We start from the raw sequence: 17487 nt of genomic DNA, 5'->3' as shown, positions 1-17487 counted from the left end.
TATCTGCTTCCACCACCTCCTCTGGCAACGCATTCCAGGCACTCACCACTCCGAGCGAAAAAAACTTGCCCCGTACATCTCTTTTAAACTTGCCCCCTCGCACCTTGAACCTGTGTCCCCTATTAATTGCCCCCTCCCCCTGGGGAGAAGCTTCACACTTTCCATTCAAATCCATGCCATTCACAATCTTACAAACTTCTACTAGGTCACCCTTCAACCTCCCGCAATCCAGTGAAAACAAATCCAATCTAACCATCCGTTCTTCATAGCGAAAAGCCCCCATACCAGGCAACATCCTGGTAACAAAAACAAAGTTGCTGGAAAAGCCCAGCATCTGTGAAGGAAAAAACAGAGTTAATGTTTCGGGTCTGATGATCCTTCCTCAGAACATCCTGGTAAACCTACTCTCCAAAGCATCCTCATCCTTCTGGTAGTGTGGTGACCAGAACTCAATTAAAGTTCTATAAAGCTGCAACATAACTTGTCTATCCTTATACTCAATGCCCCTTCCAATGAAGACAAGCATGTCATAAGGCTTTTTTAATACCTTATCTACCTGCACTGCCACCTTCAGTGATCTGTGGACATGCACACTCAGGTCCCTCTGCATATCAATACTCCTAAGGGTTCTGCCATTCACTGTATAATTTCCATCTGTACTTGACCTTCCAAAAATCCATCGCCTCACATTTGTCTGGATTAAACTCCATCTGCCATTTTTCTGCCGATGCCTCCAACTGATCTATATCCTGATGTATCCTCCGACAATCCTCCTCACTATCCTCAACTCCACCAATTTTTATATCGTCTGCAAACTTACTAATTAGGCCAGCTACATTTTCCTCCAAATCATTTATGTCGACCACGAACAGCAGAGGTCCCAGCCCTGACCCTATGGGACAACACTAGTCATAGCCCTCCGTTCTGTAAAGTATCCTTCCACCACTACACTCCGTCTCCTATGACTACGCCAGTTCTGTATCCATCTTGCTCACCCTGATATCACCTTTTGTACCAATCTGCCATGAGGGAGTTTATCAAAGCTTTACTGAAGTCCATGCAGCCGACATCAACCATTTTTCCCTCATCAATCATCCTCGTCACCTCCTCAAAAAACTCGATCATGTTAGTGAGGCATAACCTACCCCGCACAAAACCATGCTGTCTATCGTAAATAAGTTGATTTGCTTCTAGATGTGTACAGATCCTGAGGATCTTTTCCAATAATTTCCCTACCACCAATGTGAGGCTCACAGGCCTGTAATTTCCTGGATTATCCCTTCTTAAACAATGGGACTACATTGGCTATTCCCCAGTGCTCTGGGACCTCACCTGTGGCCAAAGAGGATACAAAGATGTCTATCAATGCTCCAGTAATTTGTTCTCTTGCCTCCCTCAATATTCTGGGATAGATACCATCAGGGACTTACCTACCTTAATACTTTTTAAAGACGCACAATGCCTCTTCATTTTTAATAGCAACTTGGCTTAGAAACTCGACCCTCCCTTCCCTGAGATCATCCTCCACCAATTCCTTCTCTTTAGTGAATACCAACACAAGATAATCATTTAGGATTTCACCTACCTCTTCTGGCTCCGCACAGATTCCCTCCTCTGTCCTTGAGTGGGCCAACCCTTTCCCTGGCCACCTGCTTGCTTTTCATACATGTATAAAAAGCCTTGAGATTCTCTTTATTCCTGTTTGATAATGACTTTTCATGACCCCTTTCAGCCCTTCTAATTCCTTGTTTAAGTTCTTTCCTACTTTCCTTATATACTTTAAGGGCTTCAACAGTTCCCATCTTCCTAGACCTTATATAATTTTTGAAGAAGGGTCCAGACCCGAAACATCAGCTTTCCTGCTCCTCCGATGCTGCTTGGCCTGCTGTGTTCATCCAGCTCTACACCTCATTATCTCTATATATGCTTCCCTCTTCTTTTTGACCAAGGTCATAACATCCCAGGTCATCCAAGGTTCATGTAACTTGCCATACCGATCCTTCATTCTCGCAGGAATGTGCCTCTCCTGAACTCTTTGAAACACTCCTACATGTCAAGTCTGGATTTATCCTCAAACAGCCACCTCCAATCAAAATTCTCCAGTTCCTGCCAAATGTTGTTGTAGTTCACCTTCCCCCAGTTTAATACCTTCACCCAAGGACTGCTCTTATCTCTATCGATGAGTATCTTAAAACTCACGATATTGTGGTCACTACTCCCGAAATGCTCCCCCACTGAAACGTCACTCATCTGGCCTGGTTCATTTCCTGAAACTAGGTCCTGTATAAGCCTTTCCCTGATTGGACTGTTTAAATATTGTTTCACAAAACCCTCCTGAATGGTCCTTACAAATTCTGCCCCATCCATGCCCCTAGCACATAGTGAATCCCAATCAATACAGGGAAGTTAAAATCACCCACCACAACAACCATGTCGTTTTTACATCTTTCCAAAATCTGTCTACATATTCTCTGCTCTATCTCCCGCTGGCTGTTGGGAGGCCTGTAGTATATCACCCAGCATTGAGATTTCACTTATTCCTGAGTACTACCCATACTGCCTCACTGCATGAGTCCTCTGATATATCCTCCCTCCGTACAGCTGTGAGATACTCTGTTACCAGTAATGCAACTCCCCCACCCCTTTTACATCCCTTTCTATCACACCTGAAACATCTAAATCCTGGGTCTCTCCTTCAACCAAGGCTCTGTAATTGCAATAATGTCTTAGTTCCAAGTACTAACCAAAGTTCTAAGTTCGTCTACTTTGCCTATTATACCTCTCATATTGAAACATACATTTCAGACGACCCCTTCTTTTTTCAGCTGTGTTTCCCTTCCTGTTCTTGTTCTTAGTAACGTTTGCCCTGGTTTCTACCTCTCCCTTAATTTCTGCATCCAGTACCCTACTCCTCTGGTTCCCATCCCCCTGCTGCACTAGTTTAAACCCTCCCCAACCTCTCTACCAACATCCTGGGGACCTGGGTTCGAATCCCGCCATGGCAGACGGTGGAATTTGAATTCAACAAATATCTGGAGTTAACAATCTCATGATAACTGTGAATCCATTGCCAAATGTCGGAAAAACCCATCTGGTTCGCTAATGTCCTTTAGGGAAGAAAATCTGCCATCCTTACCTGGTCCGGCCTACACATGTGACTCCAGACCCACAGCAATGTGGTTGGCTCTTAACTGCCCTCTGGGCAATTAGGCATGGGCAATAAATGCTGCCCAGCCAGCGACACCCTCATCCCGTGAATGGATAAAGAAAAACAAAATTCAGAACAGCGGGATTTACAATGGGGGACAAAGAAATGGCTGACATGCTCAATTCATATTTTGCTTCTGTTTTCACAAAGGACACAAATAGTGTACCAGAAATTATGGGGAATACAGGGTTTAGTGAGCAAGAGGAACTAAGGCAAATCTGTAAGAGTAGAGAAACAGTGTTGGGAGAATATGATGGGGATTGAAGGCTGATAAATCCCCAGGGCTTAAGGAAGTGGCCCGAGTAATAGGGGAGACATTGGTGGTCATCTTCCAAGATTATTTAGACTCTGGATAAATTCCCACAGACTGGAGGGTTGCTGATGTGACCCCACAACATAACAAGTGAGGTTGAGGGAAAACCGGAGGAATTATAGACCTGGGTGTCTGTTATGGGGAAGATGCTAGAATCTCCATTATGAAGGATTTTATAGCAAGCACTTAGAAAACAGTGATAGAATGAGACACAATCAGCATGGATTTACAAAAAGGAAATCATGCTTGACAAATCTACTGGAATTCTTTAAGGATGTAACTAGTGGAGTTGAGTAAGGGGGAGACAATGGATGCGGTTTATTTGGATTTTCTGAAGGCTTTTGACAAAAGTCCCACATAAAGTATTAATGTGTAAAATTAAAGCGCAAGGGACTGGGCGTAGTGATTGAAATGGATACTATAAAGACATGAGTCGGGAGCTGGTCAGAGTTGATTGGAAGGGGACCTCAGCAGGGAAGAGGGTGGAGCAGCGATGGCAGGAGTTTCTGGGGATAATTTGGAAGGTACAGCAGAAATCCATCCCAAGGAAGAAACAGCATACTATGGGGTAGATGGCTGGCAAGGGAAGTCAGGGATAGCACAAAAGCAAAAGAAAAAGCATAGAATGTGGACATTAGTGGGAATCCAGAGGATTGAGAAGCCTTTAAAAACTAGCACAGGATAACTAAAAAAGCAATAAAGGGGAGAACTTGAAATATGACAGCAAGCCAACTACGAATATAAAAGAAGATTGCAAGAGTTTTTTTTTAGATATCTCTAAGGTAAGAGAGGGGCAAGATTTGACATTGGACTACTGGTAAAATTAGGCTGGAGAAACAGAAATGGGGAACAAAATGTCTTCACAGTGGAAGACACCAGCAACATGCCAGAATTTCGAGAGAGTCAGGAGGCAGGGGTGAGTGTAGTGGCCATCACTAAGGAGAAGGTGCTGGAGAAGTTGAAAGGTCTGGAGGTGGATAAATCACTTGTTCTGGATGCACTACATGCCAGATTTCTGAAGGAGAAAACTGAGGAGATTGTAGGGGAATTGCTGGTGATCTTTCAGGAATCACTGGAGACAGGGAACGTTCCAGAGGACTGCAAAACAGCTAATGTAACACTCCTGTTTAAGAAGAGAGGGAGGCAGAAGACAGGAAACTATAGGCTGGTCAGCCTGACCTCGATCGTTGATAAGATTTTAGAGTCCATTATCGAGGATGACATTGCATAGCACTTGGAAGTACATGGTAAAATAGAGCAGAGTCAGCACAGCTTCATCAAGGGGAGGTCATGCCTGACAAATCTGTTAGGATTCTTTGAGGAGGTAACAAACAGGTTAGACAAAGGAGAGCCAGTGGAGGTGATTTATTTGGACTTCCAGAAGGCCTCTGACCAGATGCCACTCAGGAGGATGCTAAATGAGATAGGAGCCTATGGTGTTAGGGACAAAGTACTGGCATGGATAGAGGATTGGCTGGCTGGTAGAAAGCAGAGGGTGAAGACAAAAGGGTTTTTTTCAGGATGGTAGCCAGTGGTATTCAGCAGAGTCTGTGTTGGGACCACAACTAATCATGTTATACATTAATGATCTGGACAAAGGAACTGAGGGCATTGTTGCTAAGTTTGCAGATGACACAAAGACAGGTGGAAGTTCAGGTAGTGTTGAGGAAGCAGGGAGGCTGCAGAAGGACCTGGACAGGCTAGAGAATAAGCAAAGAAATGTCAGATGGAATACAATGTAGGAAAGTGTGAGGTTATGCACATTGATAGAAAGAATAGAGGCATAAACTATTTTCTAAACGGGGAAAGCTTCTGAAATCTGAAATGCAAAGGTACAAAAATCTGAAGCATAAGGGACTAACAGCCAACTGAACATGCCTGTTAACCTTAAGGGAGTCCTGAAATATGGTGAGAATACAAGTGCGGAGTTGTACTTCTGAGGCTGTATAGCATTCTGGGCAGACCACATTTGGAATATTCTGAACATGTTTGAGCCCTGTATTGAAGGAAGGATGGGCTGGCATTGGAGGAGGTTTATAAGAATGATCCTGGAGAAGGGCTGGTCAAATGAGGAATGGTTGAGGACTCTGAGTCTGTACTCAATGAAGTTCAGAAGGATTAGGGGGGATTTCATTAAGACTTACAGGATACAGAGAGGCCTGGTTGGAGTAGACATTGAGAAGATGTTTCCACCAGTAGGAGAGATCAGGACAGGAGGGCGCAGCCTCAGTTTGAAGGGATGACCCTTTAGAACTGAGATGAGGACTTCCGCAGCTACCTGGACAATACATTCTCACACCCTGTTTCCTGCAAAGACTTCTATTCCATTCTCCCAATTCCTCCATCTCCATCACATATGTTCAGATGAAGCCAACTTCGACAAGGGAGCCTCCTTCTTCCTCAACCAAGGATTCCCCAGCACTGTTGTCGACAGGATTCAGAACCGGTCCCGACCAATCTCCTGCACTTCCGCCCTCACCCCCTCTCTTCACACCCCCACCCTCCGCAACAGCGATAGGGTTCCCCTTGTCCTTACCTACCATCCCACCAACATCCATATCCACAATATCAACAGACACCATTTCTGCCACCCCCGGACACATATTCCCTTCCCCTCTCCTCTCTTGTCCACCTTCCGCAGGGACTGTTCCCTCTGGGACACCCTGGTCCAAACTTCCTTCACCCCCATCACCTCCCCACAGCCCTACGGCACCTTTCCCTGTAACCGGTGAAGGTGCAACACCTGCCCATTTACATCGTCCCTCCCCACTATCCAAGGGCCCAAACATACTGCACTCTGCCTTCATCAGCCAGAGCATTGAGGTTAAAAATTGGCAGGTAATGTTGCAGCTTTATAGAACCTTAGGCCACATTTGGAATACTGTGTTCAATTCTGGTCACCACATTACCAGAAGGATGTGGTGGCTTTGGGCACAGAAAAGATTTACCAGGATGTTGCCTGGTATGGAGGGCATTAGCTGTGACGAGAGGTTGGAGAAACTTGGGTTGTTCTCACTGGAACGATGGAAGTTGAGGGGTGACCTGATAGAGGTCTACAAGATAATGAAGGGCATGGACAGAGTGGACAGTCAGAAGCTTTTTCCCAGGGTGGAAGAGTCAGTTACCAGGGGCCATGGGTTTAAGGTGCGAGGGGAAAGGTTTAAAGGTGATGTACGAGGCAAATTTTTTATACAGAGGGTGATGGGTGCCTGGAAATTGCTGCTGGGGGAGGTAGTGGAAGCAGATACTATAGTGACTTTTAAAGGGCGTCTTGACAAATACATGAATAGGATGGGAATAGAGGGATATGGTCCCCAGAAGGGTAAGGGGTTTTAGTTGTGACGGGCAGCATGTCAGTGCAGGCTTGGAGGGCCGAAGGGCCTGTTCCTGTGCTGTAATTTTCTTTGTTCTCTTTGTTCTTTGTACCTGCACTTGCCACAATCTAGTTTACTGCATTTGTTGCTCACAATGTGGTCTCTCAATGTACACTGGATGACCGCTTCACAGATGTAAATGATTTGGATGTAGGAGTGGAGGGGTGGATTAGTAAGTTCGCGGACGATACGAAGGTGGGTCGCATTGTGGACAGTGCGGAGGGCTGTTCTAAGTTACAAAGAGACATTGATAGGATGCAGAGCTGGGCTGAGAAGTGGCAGATGGAGTTTAACCCTGAAAAGTTTGAGGTGATTCATTTTGGAAGGACAAACTTGAAAGCAGAATACAGGGTTATCGGAAAGATTCTTGGCAGTGTGGAGGAGCAGAGGGATCTCGGGGTTCATGTCCACAGTTCCCTGAAAGCTGCCACCCAGGTGGATAGAGTTATTAAGAAGGCGTATGGTGTGTTAGCTTTCATTAATAGAGGGATCGAGTTCAAGAGCCGTGAAGTTATGTTCCAGTTATACAAAAGCCTGGTTCGGCCACATCTGGAGTATTGTGTCCAGTTCTGGTCGCCTCATTACAGGAAAGATGTGGAAGCGTTGGAAAAGGTGCAGAGGAAATTTACCAGGATGTTGCCTGGAATGGAGGGAAGGTCTTACGAGGAAAGGTTGAGAGAGCTAGGGCTTTTCTCTTTAGAATGACGAAGGATGAGAGGTGACTTGATAGAGGTGTACAAAATGATCAGAGGTATAGATAGAGTGGACAGCCAGAGACTTTTTCCTAGGGTGGAGGTAGCTATTACGAGGCGGCATAGTTTTAAAGTGAGTGGAGGTAGATATAGGACAGACGTCAGAGCTAGGTTCTTGACTCAGAGAGTGGTAGGGGCGTGGAATGCGTTGCCGGAGAGGGTAGTGGAGTCGGCCTCATTAGGGGCATTTAAGCGGCTATTAGATAGGCATATGGATGATAGTATAAGGTAGGGTTGGAGGTTAGATAGACATGAGGATTAGGGTAAAAGTTCGGCACAACATTGTGGGCCGAAGGGCCTGTACTGTGCTGTACTGTTCTACGTTCTATGTTCTAACACATAAATTCTGCTCGCAAAAAAGACCCTGAGCTTCCAGTTGCCTGCGACCTCAACACAACACCCTGTTCCCTGGTCAACATCTCTGTCTCTGGCTTGCTGCAGTGTTCTGGTGAAGCTCAGCGCAAGCTGGAAGAACAACGCCTCATTTTCCACTTGAGGATCCTCCGGATTCAATATCGAATTCAATAATTTTGGGGCCTGAACTCTCCCATGTCCCAGCCCCCTACCCCACACACCAGGCCTTGCTATCACACAGTCTGCTATTATACACAACTCATTGTTAACCACTAACAGTCTCCATTAACAGCTAATCACCCTCTTAGCCAGATCATTATCCATTCCCTTGTCTGTCCAATTGTTCTCTCAGTCTTTGGGCTTGTTTACTACCTATCGCTTACTCCTTACACCCTCCCCCCACCATATCTTCTGCATATAAACTGACATTTTCCTAACTACCATCAGTTCTAAGAAAGGGTCACCGGACCCAAAACGTTAACTCTGACTTCTCTTCACAGATGCCGCCAACCTGCTGAGCTTTTCCAGCAATTTCTGTTTTAGTTGCTGATTTAAAGCATCCGCAGTTCTTTCGGTTTTTATGAGGAGGAATTTCTTCAGCACGAGGGTGGCGAATCTATGGAATGCATTGCTGCTGAGGGCTGTGGGGGCCAAGTCATTGAGTGTCTTTAAGACAAGCTAGATAGGTTCTTAATTAGTCAGGGGATCAAGAGGTATGGGGAGAAGGCAGGAGAATGGGGCTGAGAAACATATCAAGCATGATTTAATGGTGGAGCAGACTTGATGGGCCAAATGGCCTAATTCTTCTCCTATATCATATGGTTTTATAGATAGAAAACAGGATAACAGACAGGAAACAAACAGTAGAAGTAAATAGGTATTTTTCTGAATGCATAAGTGACTTGTGGGGTACCGCTGGGATAGGTACTGTGACCCCAGCTATTCACAATATAGTTAATGACTTAGAGGAGAAAACTAAATGTAATATCTCAAAATTTGAAGATGACACAAAGCTGGGTGGGGAGGGCAAGCTGTGAGGAGGATGCAGAGATGTTGCAGTGTGATTTGGGCAGGCTGGGTGAGGGGGTAAATGCATGGCAGACGCAGCATATTGAATAATATGAAGTTATCCACTTTGGTAGCAAAAGTAAGGAGGCAGATTATTATTTGAACGGCTGTAAATTGAGAGAGGAGAATGCTCAATGAGACCTGGATGCAACAGTTGCTGAAAGTAGGCATGCAATAAAAGCAAACTGTATACTGGCCTTCATAGCAAGAGGATTCAAGTACAGGAGCAGGGATGTCTTGCTGCAATTATACAGGGCATTGGTGCAGTTTTGGTCTCCTTATCTGAGGAAGGATGTTCTTGCTATGGGGTGCAGCAAAGGTTCACCAGGTTGATTCCTGGGATGGCAGGACTGACGTTTGAGGAGGGATTGAGATGGTTAGGATTCTATGCACTGGAGTTTAGAAGAACGAGTGGGGGGTTAATCTCAAGAAACCTAGAAAATTCCAACAGGACCAGACAGGAAGGATGGTAGGGGGAGTCCAGAACCAGGGCTCGCAGTTTAAGGATAAGGGCTAAACCTTTCAGAACTGAGATGAGTAATTTCTCAACCGGAGACTGGGGAGCCTGTGGAATTCGCTGCCACAGAAAGTGGTTGAGGCCAAAATATGGTGTTTTCAAGAGGGAAGAAGGTATAGCTCTTGCAGCTGAAGGGATATTGTGTGTGGGGTGGGAGCGCGAGGACAGGATTAGGGTACCGAGCCCGTTGATCAGCCATGATCAGTTAGCTCAGGATGGCTGGTCTCCGATGCAGAGTGACACCAAAAGCATGGGTTCAGTTCCTGCACCAGCTGAGGTTACCATGAAAGGCTCTCCTACTCAACCTCTCCCCTCATCTGAGGTGCAGTTCCACTAGAAACAATAGTGACTTTAACTTACCATAACAGCCTGGCAATAGTGGCTACAAACAGCAGCAATATCCACACAGGGTGGAAATAGCTGGCCTGGAGGTTCCTGGTCAAGGGCACACACAGTCAATGAAATGTTAACATCTCAACTGAAGGAAGTTAATAATACAGGCTTCTACCATATAAATGAGCTAAAAATAGCTCAGACACAGGAAGTCACTGCTGTTCAATTTGGCAAAGACAGATTTGAACCTCGTTGCTAAAAGACAATAAGTGGTTAAAAATTGCAGCCAAGAGGCAGAACTTATTGAACTTAGTGAACTTATTGAATGCAGCAACAATGGCAACTTTCAGTTGTTGAATGGTTTGAACCTGACATGACACAGCACACACAAGTTTCACTTGGTCACACTGAATCCGAGCACAGGCAGCCACATGATATCGCTGCTCTTACTGAGTGGTCTATCTTTACAGTTTCTGCCTGTCAGGGTGACATATCTATGTGAAGGAGCTCTCTGCGAGGTTGGATCAACAGGCAGATCAGCTCCAGTGACTTCGCATCCCTCACACGCTTCAAACTTTTCACCTCCGCGTCTTTGCCTGCATTCAGTGTTACAATAACAGTGCCACTGCGAGCCTCTCTGCAAACACGTCTTGTTATAAAATCCTTCAAGTGAGACCGAGGTGAGGGACAGTTCAGCAGATACTGAGCGAACGATTGTTACAAACTAGTTGGAAGCAGGCCATTTGGCCCCTCGAGCCTATTCTGCCTTTCAATAAGATCATGGCTGACTGATTATGGCCTCAACTCCACTTTCCCACTTACCCTGCACCCCCAGCCCCCCGATAACCTTTGACTCCCTTGTTAGTCAAGAATCTATCCACCCATCCCCACTTTGAAAATATTCAATGAGACTCTGCTTGCGAGGGAAGACAGTTCCAAAAACCGAGAGAAAGGCTTTTCAATTTCTGCCACAATCATACAGCATGGAAACAGACCCTTCGGTCCAACCAGTCCTTGCTGGCCATTATCCCAAACTAGACTGGTCCCACCTGCCTGCTCCTAGCCCATATCCCTCCAAATGTTTCTTATTCGTGTGTTTATCTAAATGTCTTTTAAACATTGTAACTGTACCTGCATCCACCACTTCCTCAAGAGGTTCATTCCACACACTCTCTGTGTAAAAAGAAAATTGCCCCTCATGTCTTTTTTTACATCTTTCCTCCCCTCACTTTGAAAATATGCCCTCTAATCTTGAAACACCCCACCCTAGGGAAAAGACACCTGCCACTCACCTTATCTATACCCCTCATGATTTTATAAACCTCGATAAGGTCACCCCTCAACCTCCTACACTCCAGGAGAAAAATGTCCCAGATTATCCAGCCTCTCTTTAGAACTCAAACCCTCCATTTCCCAGCAACATCCTGGTAAACTTCTTCTGGAACCCTCTCCAGCTTAGTAATATCCTCCTGATAACAGGGAGACTACAGCTGCATCCTGGTTTTGCTGTTTTGAGAATCGGCCGACCCTAAAACGAGGGTCATTGGTAACGTTGTTGTGATGGTGGAGTGGGGTCTGGGGGCGAAATGGAATTAAAGCAACGTTCAGATCAGCCATGATCTTATTGAACAGCCCATTAAACACAACGGACACATGATTACCCCTCTCCCACTTTCTCAGGAATAATGTGACAATTCTTACAGGACGTTATCACGAATCCCCACTGCCCCTTGTGGGGTATTGTAGAATATTACACATCCCTATGAGGTCCTAGTTGGAGTTTTGCAGGACATCCCTACGGGGTCCTATCTGCAGTTTGACAGAATATCAGACGACCATAATAATGAAACTATTGTTATCAAAGCCCATCTGGTTCACCAACGCTCTTTCGGGAGGAAAATCTGCCCTTACCTGGGCCTGGCCTACATGTGACTCGGGTCTGACGGCAATGTCATTGGCTCACAACTGCCCCTCTGCCGTGCAAGCCACTCAGCCCTGGGTCTCTCAGGGATGGGCAGCGAGAGGTTGGCCAACCAGAGACAGCCACGTCCCCCAGCAAAGGATGAATTAAAAGAAAAGGACGCAGGCACCACTGGTATTCTCACAAACCAAGCAAAGTGCCTAACTCTCAGAGAATTACACACTGAACAGGTCACAATTATTCACAGAATCCCCTACAGTGGGGAAGCAGGCCATTCAGCCCATTGAGTCCAAAACCGACCCTCCAAAGAGCAACCCCACCCTATCCCTGTAACCCTGCATCCCCCATTGCCAACCCACCCAGCCTGCACATCCCTGAACACTATGGGACATGGCCAACCCACCCTAACCTGCACGTCTTTGGATTGTGGGAGGAAACCCACGCAGACATGGGGAGAACGTGCAAACTCTGCACAGACAGTTGCCCGAGGGTGGAATCGAACCCGGGTCCCTGGCGCTGTGAGGCAGCAGTGCTAACCACCGTGCCGCCCTGGAGTTTCTGCGCGATTCCCTTCAGCATTTATACAACCTTTCTCCAGCCACTGCCAGTTCTGACCAAGGGTCACTGGACCCTGCTTTCCCTCCACAGATGCTGCCAGACCTGCTGAATTTCTCCAGCAATTCTTGCTGCGGTAAGCACCAGCCTGCACTGGATCGGAAATCACTCTCCATGTACCTGGTGGGTTGTGGTTACAGACTGCCTCAGCTGTCTGTCACCTACAAACATCTGGAAACCTTAAAGCTCAATGCTGCCTCACTCTGTTTTATGTCAATGGGTACATTCTCTATACCGCCCAGTCTGCGGCACTGAAATTCTGTCTCTGCCTTTCTCCACATTACAAGTGCCACTTTCATCAAAAGTCTGGATTCGCGCCATTTACAAACCAACCCTCATTAAAAACAGGATAAGGATATAACTCACACTCTGACAACCTGTAGGTGGCCGATGGGACAGTACACAGATAGTCACAGTGCCATAGAGTTATACAGCACGGAAACAGACCCTACGGTCCAAATCGTCCATGCTGGCCAGATATCCTAAATTAGTCTAGTCCCATTTGCCAGCATTTGGCCCATATCCCTCTTAAACCCTTCCTATTCATGTGCCCATCCAGATGCATTTTAAATGCTGTAATTGTACCAGCCTCCACCTCTTCCTCTGGCAGCTCATTCCATACACACACCACCCTCTGTGTGAAGAAGTTGTCCCTCAGGTCCCTTTTAAATCTTTCCTCTCTCACCTTAAACCTATGCCCCTCTAGTTTTGGACTCCCCTAACCTGGGGAAAAGACCTTGACTATTTACCCCTATCCATACCCCTCATGACTTTATCAACCTCAATAAGGTCACCCCTCAGCCTCCAATGCTGCAGGGAAAATAGCCCCAGCCCGTTCAGTGTCTCCCTATAGCTCAAACCCTCCAACCCCGGCAACATCTTTGTCAATCTTTTCTGAACCCTTTCACGTTTAACAATATCATTCCTGTACGGGGAGACCAGAATTGCATGCAGCATTCATAAAGTGGCCTGACCAATGTCCTGAGATAACAAGGTGTAGAGCTGGATGAACACAGCAGGCCAAGCAGCATCAGAGGAGCCTGCTGTGTTCACCCAGCTCTACACCTTGTTATCTCAGATTCTCCAGCATCTGCAGTTCCTACTATCTCTGACCAATGTCCTGTACAGCCGCAACATGATGTCCCAACTCCTGTACCCAATGCACTGACCGATACTGTTCGCTGTTTGGGTCTGTTGGGTGTTGGTCCAGTGGAGAGCTGCCAATGGACGCTTGGGTGCTTAGATTCCCCTGTAGGAATGGTCACTTTTGCTGAGATGGGTCCCTTCAGAGGAAGGAGAGCCAGTGTCAAAGCAGTTACAGCACTGCTGCAGCTCCTGTAGAGAGCTGTAAAGGCCCAGCCATGAGGCACATGAGTGAGTTTGAGATTTGAGTACAGGGGTTGGGGGTGTCAGGTTACAGCTGACATTGGTAAGGCCACATTTTGAGTACTGTGTACAATCCCCCTGCTATAGAAGGGATGTTACTAAAACTGGAAAGGGTGCAAGAAAAGATTTACAAGGATGTTACCGAGGCTGGAGGATTTGAATTATACAGAGAGGCTGGGGACTTTTTCCCCTGCAGTGTAGGAGGCTGAGGGGTGACCTTACAGAGGTTTACAAAATCACGAGAGGTATAGAGAGTGAATAGCCAAGGTCTTATCCCTAGGGAGTCCAAAACTAGAGGGCATAGGTTTAGGTGAGAGAGGAAAGATTTAAAAGGGAACTGAGGGATAACATTTTCACACAGAGGGTGGTGCGTGTATGGAATGAGCTGTCTGAGGAAGAGGTGGAGGCTGGTACAATTACAACATTTAAAAACCAAAAGAACTGCGGATGCTGTAAATCCCATTTGCCAGCATTTTGCCCCATATCCCTCTGAACCCTTCCTATTCACGTCCCCATCCAGATGCCTTTTAAATGTTGTACAAAAACAAAGTTGCTGGAAAAGCTCAGCAGGTCTGGCAGCATCTGTGGAGGAGAAAACAGAGTTAACGTTTTGGGTCCGGTGACACTTCCTCAGATCTGATGGTGGCTGGGAAAATGTCAGTTTATATGCAGAAAATAGGAAGGTGGATGGGGTAGGGAGTAAACGATAGGATAGAGCCCAAAGAGAGAGAAAGACAGTTGGACAGACAAAGGAGTTGCTAATGATCAGGCTCGGAGGGTGAGTAGTTGTTAATGCGGACTGTTAGTGACTAACAACAGGGGGTGTGTAGTGGCAGGCTATGTGGTAACAAGGCCTGGTGTGTGGGGTGGGGGGGCTGGGACATGGGAGAGTTTAGGCCCTAAAATTATTGAACTCAATGTTGAGTCCAGAGGGCTGTAGGGTCCCCAAGCGGAAAATGAGGTGTTGTTCCTCCAGCTTGCGTTGGGCGTCACTGGAACACTGTAGCAAGCCAGAGACAGAGATATTGGCCAGGGAACAGGGTGGTGCGTTGAAGTGGCAGGCAACAGGTAGTTCAGGGTCTTTTTTGTGAGTAGATGTTCTGCGAAGTGATCGCCAAGTCTATGCTTCATTTCCCCAGTGTAGAGGAGACCACATTGTGAGCAGTGAATGCAGTAGACTAGATTCTGGGAAGTGCAGGTGAAGTGTTGTTTCACCTGGAAGGTATGTTTGGGCCCTTGGATAGTGGGAAGGGAGGAAGTAAATGGGCAGGTGTTGCACCTTCGCCGGTTACAGGGAAGATGCCGTAGGGCTGTGGGGAGGAGTACGGCACCCTGCTCCCTGGCCAACATCTCTGTCTCCGGCTTGCTGCAGTGTTCCAGTGAAACCCAACGCAAGCTGGAGGAACAACACTTCATTTTCCGCTTGGGGACCCTACAGCCCTCCGGACTCAATATTGAGTTCAATAATTTTAGGGCCTAAGCTCTCCCATGTACCAGCCCCCTACCCCACACACCAGGCCTTGTTACCACATAGCCTGCCACTACACAGCCCCTGTTGTTAGTCACTAACAGGTCCCATTAACAACTGTTCACCCTCCGAGCCTGATCATTAGCAACTCCTTTGTCTGTCCAACTGTCTTTCTCTCTCTTTGGGCTCTATCCTATCGTTTACTCCCTACCCCATCCACCTTCCTATTTTCTGCATATAAACTGACATTTTCCCAGCCACCATCAGTTCTGAGGAAGGGTCACTGGGCCTGAAACGTTAACTCTGTTTTCTCCTCCACAGATGCTGCCAGACCTGCTGAGCTTTTCCAGCAACTTTGTTTTTGTGCAACATTTAAAAGGCATCTGGATGGGGACATGAATAGGAAGGGTTCAGAGGGATATGGGGCAAAATGCTGGCAAATGGGACTAGGTCAGCATGGGTGAGTTGGGCAGAAGGGCCTGTTTGCATGCTGTACGACTACGGTTCCGACCAGAAGCTCTTGGTGGTGCGGGCCAGGACCCAGGCTGAGTCTCTCACCTGTCACCTCCAGGCTGGCTCCAGTGATGTAGCTGCTCTCGTCAGATGCCAAGAAGGTACAGACACTGGCCACCTCTGCAGAGAGACACAGACGGTCAGAGACCAGCGTAAGGTCAAGCAGCACCTCCACCCCCCAACACTCCCTGAACACCGACTGTACTGTGTGTAATTACAACAGCAGCTGTATGAACAGGCACCGCGCAGAAGAGACGACCTGCATTTAGCGCACACTCTTCACGGCTGTTGGACATCTCAAATGTCTGTCGCTTACTTTTACGGAGGTTACACAGAGAAGAAAGACAGGGCAGTGTCTACACCACACACACCCCTCAGCCCAACCCACTGGGCCATACAGTGGATAGGCCAGCACTGAGTAAATGGAAATCTGCCTTCAAATATTCAGTGGGGTTGGGGGGAGGGAAACACAGAACACGCTTGCACATCGCTCCCCGGGGCAGCAGGTATGATCAATAACCACGGCACCTTACCTGCACCATACAGGCTGCAGGACTATAGGCCATGGGCAGGACTGTGGGATTCGAGAGGGCATCCGTGTGCCTTCCGGGTGGGCACGGCCAAGATGGGCCAAACAGCTCCCTTCTGCGCTCCACTAGGTCGACGGCATCAACAACGGTCTGCATTTATGTAGCTCCCATCAAACCGGTAAAACTCCCCAAGGCGCCGCACAGGAGCGTCAACAAGCCAGTTCCGACTCCAAGGAGAAAACACACACTCACATACACACACATACACACACACAGACGCACACACACATATACACTCACACACACACACACACTCACACATACACACACACACTCTCTCACATACACACATACATACACACACACTCTCACATACACACACACACACTCTCACACACACACACACACACTCCCCCGCCACACACACACACACACACACACACACAGGACAGCAAGCTAGGGAATGTGAGGAAGCAGCCCCACAGCGTACGCTCCAATTACACGAATACACAGAAACATGCTGGGAACATGTGCCAGGGCCGAACTGCAGGGGCACCGGGTAAGGATCTCTGTAGGATGGTGGCTGTCACAGATACGGGGATGGACACGGGCACAGAGGGATTGAAGGATTGAGTTGAGACCCTCAGTATCCAAGACGGGTGGTCAGCCTTCCCTCCCCTACATCTGCCGCACACAACAATATCAGGGACTGAGAAGGGTCTCACTCACCAGTCGGGTCTCCCAGGCGGCCCATTGGAACCAACTGCAGAACCTGGCAAATGGAGAGAAGCAAAGCATATTCCGTCAGTAATCCACACACACAGACAGCACAGGCACACACACAACAGATGAGCGCGCGCACACACAGACAGTACACACAGACAGACACACACACACACACACACAGACACAGACAATACACACAGACACAGTCAGCGTGTGGGCACACACACAGACACAGACACAGTCAGCGTGTGGGCACATACACAGACACACACAGACACAGACACAGACAGCGTGTGGGAACACACACATACAGACACACACAGACACAGACAGCGTGTGGGCACATACACAGACACACACAGACACAGACACAGTCAGCGTGTGGGCACACACACATACAGACACACAC

General features: G+C 47.4%; 1 protein-coding gene across 1 annotated transcript in view; it reads right to left on the bottom strand.

Moving 5' to 3' along the window:
- Positions 1–17487, bottom strand: part of LOC125486933 ((3R)-3-hydroxyacyl-CoA dehydrogenase-like) — a 37705-nt gene that overhangs the window by 1781 nt on the left and 18437 nt on the right. Inside the window, exon 5 of the mRNA XM_048616492.1 lies at positions 17082–17124. Coding sequence (XP_048472449.1) covers positions 17082–17124 — 43 coding nt within the window. The remainder of the gene's footprint in view (positions 1–17081; positions 17125–17487) is intronic.

The sequence above is a fragment of the Rhincodon typus genome, chromosome 35, assembly GCF_021869965.1.
Source record: "Rhincodon typus isolate 14 chromosome 35, sRhiTyp1.1, whole genome shotgun sequence".
NCBI classification, from domain to species: domain Eukaryota; kingdom Metazoa; phylum Chordata; class Chondrichthyes; order Orectolobiformes; family Rhincodontidae; genus Rhincodon; species Rhincodon typus.
This window is presented reverse-complemented; position numbering and strand designations above follow the sequence as displayed.